The 5028-nt window shown below is 36.4% G+C and overlaps 2 protein-coding genes across 2 annotated transcripts in view; one reads left to right on the top strand and one right to left on the bottom strand.

Moving 5' to 3' along the window:
* The first annotated feature begins 369 nt into the window (after nt 1-369).
* Nucleotides 370-2120, top strand: LOC108574432 (organic cation transporter protein). The gene has a single exon (XM_017937023.1). It carries the CDS (start codon nt 417-419, stop codon nt 2118-2120), a length of 1704 nt encoding a protein of 567 aa, XP_017792512.1. The 5' UTR covers nt 370-416.
* Nucleotides 2121-2184: 64 nt separating this feature from the next.
* Nucleotides 2185-5028, bottom strand: part of LOC108574431 (V-type proton ATPase 116 kDa subunit a) — an 80039-nt gene continuing 77195 nt past the window's right edge. Inside the window, exon 15 of the mRNA XM_017937022.1 lies at nt 2185-2328. Coding sequence (XP_017792511.1) covers nt 2185-2328 — 144 coding nt within the window. The remainder of the gene's footprint in view (nt 2329-5028) is intronic.

The following is a 5028-nucleotide window of genomic DNA, read 5'->3' as shown; positions in this document are numbered from 1 at the left end:
GTATACAAGGATCAATAGAGATAAGAAGAAAGTTATGCAAAGTAACTGCAAAAACAGCATTTAAACGTACGATTAAAATATAATTCTATTTCACCGACCGATGTGACGGAAATGATTTTCGAACGTTAAAACGAGTTCAAATAAAACGAAATCGATTATTCTGAAATAGCACCGGAGGAGAAATAAAATCGAAGTGACAAACTATCAAGAGGGAAATGTTGTTCGAATGTTAAAATAAGTTAAAATAAGCAAAGTCGATAAATTCTGAAATAGATTCAGAGGAGAGATAAATTCAAAGTGATTCGAATCTAAACTGTCAAGAATTATATCAAGAGGGCTATCTAGTAATCAAGACATCGGGAGGACGAGAAAACAGGTCGAAGAGCGAGTTTTCCAAGGCTGAAAACAAAATAAACATGGCCAGCGTCGATAGAAATCTCGAGGAGCTAATGGCTCATCTGGGTGAATTTGGTAAATATCAGTGTTGGCAATTCTCTCTGCATATTCTTGGCGCTTTAACTGCAGGCTTGCATATGCTAACGTTGCTTACTGTCGCGGCTGTCCCGCCTCATACGTGCAACATTCCCGAATCCACGTTCACGATGGACACGATAAACTTCACATCTTCAAATTTAAACTCCTCCACAAACTTAGACGGCCTTTCCCGTGCAATCGACGCGTGTCACTATCTGGACAGTGATAATGCAATGCAGCAATGCGAGTCGTGGACGTACGACACGCAATACTTTCAATCATCTCGCGGAATGGAGTGGAATTTCGTTTGCTCGCAAAGATGGATGGGCGCAGTAGCTCAGTCCTCCTACATGTTCGGCGTGTTCATCGGAGCGGTAACATTGGGCAGTTTAGCGGATAAATACGGCAGAAAGATAATATTCTACGTGTCTGCTGTTGCTCAGCTTGTTCTTGGAGTAACAGTAGCCTTGGTCAATAAATACTACATCTTCCTGATTCTGAGATTCTTGTACGGTATCTTTGGTTCCGCCGGTGCTTACATAACAGGCTTCGTTCTGACAATGGAACTGGTTGGAGCGTCGAAGAGGACCGTTTGCGGAGTGATGTTTCAGCTAGCGTTCGCCGTTGGATTCATGCTGGTAGCTGTTTGGGGTGCTGTGATAAAAGATCGAATGTGGCTGCAAATCGTATACGGCCTGCATAGCGTGACTTTGGTTGGCCACTGGTGGCTAATGGACGAATCTCCGCGGTGGTTGTGGGCTCAAGGTCGTGTCAGCGAAGCTCTGATAATCGTACGGAAAGGTCTCAAGATGAACGGGAACAACGTGGACATAGACACGGCAAAATTGATCAGCGAAGGAAAGGTGCGACACGTGAATCAAGAGGAACGCTCTTACGGGGCACTGGATCTTTTTAAAACACCGAATCTCAGAAAGAAGACGTTGAACGTATGTCTGAACTGGTTCGCCAATTCCATCGTTTACTACGGCCTGTCTTTGAACGCGGGTAACTTGGTTGGCAATCCGTTTCTCATGCTATTTCTGAGCGGTCTGGTAGAGCTACCTTCCTACATCCTAATGTGCTTCCTCATGGATCGTACCGGAAGGAGATGTATGGTTAGCACTTTCATGCTAATCGGAGGCATGTGCTGTATAATTGCCTCGAGTATCCCAAGTGGTACCGATGCAGCCGCTACAACAATAGTGACGATCGTTCTGTTTGGAAAGGCATGCATAGCAGGCTCGTTTGCGGTTATTTACAACTACACTGCTGAACTGTTCCCCACAGTAGTTAGGAACACGGCATTAGGAATTGGCTCGATGTGTGCGCGTCTCAGTGGTGCCCTGACTCCAATGATAATGCTCTTGGACTCGCTCAATCCTAAAGTGCCCGCGGTGTTGTTCGGTTTCGTTGCTCTAGTGTCTGGTTTCCTGTCGCTGTACCTGCCCGAGACTGTGAACCAACCGATGCCAGAGACCATCGAGGATGGTGAACAGTTTGGGAAGCACGACACGTGCTTCACTACATGTTTAGGTTCAAATAGGAAAGACAGTGCTAGTTACGAAGTTACGATGGATCAATTGGCTGATAAGGACGAGAAAGAAAAGCTGAATCAGGAAGAGAGCACGAGGGAAAATTCTCGTTAACCTTTTCACCGCTGTTGGCGCCTATAGGCGTTTTGAAAATGTGCTCGCACTGTGACCTTAGTGCCTACAGGCGCTTTGGAAATGTGCTCACACTGTGCCTTTGGTGCCTATAGTTGTTTTGAAAATTTGCTCGCGCTGTGTCCTTGACGCGTTTTGGCTCATTTTCACCTAAATTGAATCCTTCATTTTTGGCCTTTGCAACTTGCACCTTGATTTAATAAAAGACATTTAAAAAACGATAAATTTTAAATTCTAATATAAAACTTTTTTTTTAATTTTAAAACACCAAAACAACAAATTTTGCGACCGCGATTAATCGTGGGCCACGCGCATTATGTTTTAAAATCTACCGCAGAGAAAGTGGTAAAGTCGATGGCTGATGTATGAATCGATCACACGAAACTCGGACAATTTATGAGCATCGGTTAACCAAGTGTATTTGTCGACAGAATTGCACAGTCGCAAGAATTTCTACCCACGAGCTCCTATACTTGCTACACCCGTGGTCGTTCTTTGCCGGCAATTATTGTAGAAAGCTTTGAACAGGTTTCGTTTTCTTTTTACGCCTATTTGTGAAACACTCGTGCAACCCTACAATCTAATGCTTGCGACATCTTTTAAAAAGTAAAAGAGAGCTTATTTTTGGAATCTGCACGATCACAAAAACCGTGTTTGTTTATTTGTTTGACTGAATGCTTTTTGAAATTTAGGAGATTATAGCATTTTCTTAATAAACTCGAAATTGTTTGTCGAATTAAACGATATTTTGGTTAAGAACGATGTAGACAAAGATATTTCAAAATACACAGAGTAACTGCATCTAATATGGAATACCTGATTTTAAAAGCTTGCCAAACATAGAGACATGCTTTTTTTTAATGAAATTACCAAATTTATAGATATTCCTATGTTAACAGTTAACTATGCAAATGTTCAAGTGTCTTGAAGTCATGATAAAAAATGTAAAAGAAGTCAAACGCGTCGAGTTGAAAAAGTGGTACCTAATATGGAACAGCTACGACATTTGTAAAGAAATCTTAAAAAATTTTATTTTTACTATGAAAAATGAATATTTATATGAATAAAAAAGACAAATAAACTGTGTAATACATTGTAATATAATAATATAATGTACTTATGATGCTAAAAATATAATATAATACTAAATAAAATTAATGTGGAATATATTTCATATTACGTACATTCAACGTGTTCCATATTAGGTACGTAAGTACGTATTTGGACAGAAAAATAATAATTATACTAAGAAAAGAAATTTAGCGGTAAATTTTTTTTGAAGACTCGAAAACAAACATATTTAATAATACATCATACAAAAGTAATATTTTTTTACCTTATCTTCACTGAAAAATTTCACTATTTAACTCGCCTCTCAGAAACTTTGATACGCTTTCAAACAACAATCAACTTCGCATTACTGAAGCTCAAATGTGAATATGATTGTCTTTTATTTTTATAAAATATCGCGGTGTTCCGCATTAGGTACAGTTACCCTACATTTTAAAGTCAAAGTGTTGCATTTTAAAACAATGCCATGAAATTTTTACACCGGCAGAACAAACTATAGTAGAATTAAGCTAGGTCTCAATTTTTAAATATACAGAATATAAAGATAGCCATTTATGCATTAATTTTCCATTTAAATTCACGAAGATTTTATAAAGAACATAGTAAAAAGTATTATTTTATATATGTGTACTTGTATCAAAGCTGTGCGAACAAGTTCCTAATCAAAACCTTCGAACAGTCTTATTTTTATAATAACATAAAATAAATTTGACAACAAAACGCTATTCTGTAAACGGTTTAATGATTAAGCTGTTACATTCTTCCCAACGTCCTTCATTTTTAAAACAATTCTCGTCGTAAAAGAAGAACACTTCTTTAACATATCTATGAGTGAAATATCCAACGATACAGTATTGATTAAAACATGCAGATAAATATAGGTATTAAAAATCATTTATATATTAAACGCTGCATTTTCATTTTACTCCTGTAAAAAATTGAGTTACGCTTTAAAAGCACTAAGAAAAAAATATGCATTGTATAAGTTAATGTTACACTTTAAAGGAGCTACCTCGTCAACAGAAAAAATTGAACAATGAATTCTCTGTTATTTAAGAAACGTACACTGCCGTTCGTAAATTTTAGGACACCTGTTATATTCGCACAGAAAATACTGCATTATTTAAATTACATTTGTTTGCCAAAGTTAGTATCACACGTATATCAGTAAAAATGTACAGTGTTCACACTATTAATTTTTAGCGTTTTTCTCGTAAATGGTAAATTTGTAAGACAAATAGAAGAAAACAAAGTTTCATTATTTTTTATACGCAGTACGATGGTTTGAATAGATTTTTTTAATTTGCAATAGTTTATAAAACTATTATAAATAGTTTATAAAATTTAATAAATTTACAATAATAGTTTTCGCGTAATAGCGATACCATGAATCTTTCGAAATTCATAGCTATAATTTTTCTGACCTTACATGAAAACGGTTGCTGAGACAAGTTCAACGATCTACAACAAACTCAATTTTATGTGAATGTTTGGTGTGGCATAATCAATAGCACAATATTAGGATCTTATTTTTATGACGGCACCTTAAACGAAAATAGATATTTAGAAGTTTTGAGAAGATACTTTGAAGTATCATGGTTTTCAGGATCTTAACAATTTTGTAATGACTGTTTAAATTTGTCTCACATTCAACAAGTGTCTTAATACTTATGAACAGGAGTGTATGCATCAAGCAGTTGCACATCTAAAATTCTTGGGCAATTATGATAAAATAGTTATAATAATTATAATTAATTCTCCTCCTAAATAATATGTATACATGCTTATATTAAATTCACACCCATTACAAGATCCGTAA

The sequence above is a fragment of the Habropoda laboriosa genome, unplaced genomic scaffold, assembly GCF_001263275.1.
Source record: "Habropoda laboriosa isolate 0110345459 unplaced genomic scaffold, ASM126327v1 scaffold172, whole genome shotgun sequence".
NCBI lineage: Eukaryota > Metazoa > Arthropoda > Insecta > Hymenoptera > Apidae > Habropoda > Habropoda laboriosa.
Note: the sequence above shows the minus strand (reverse complement) of the source record. Positions and strands in the feature narration are given on the sequence as shown.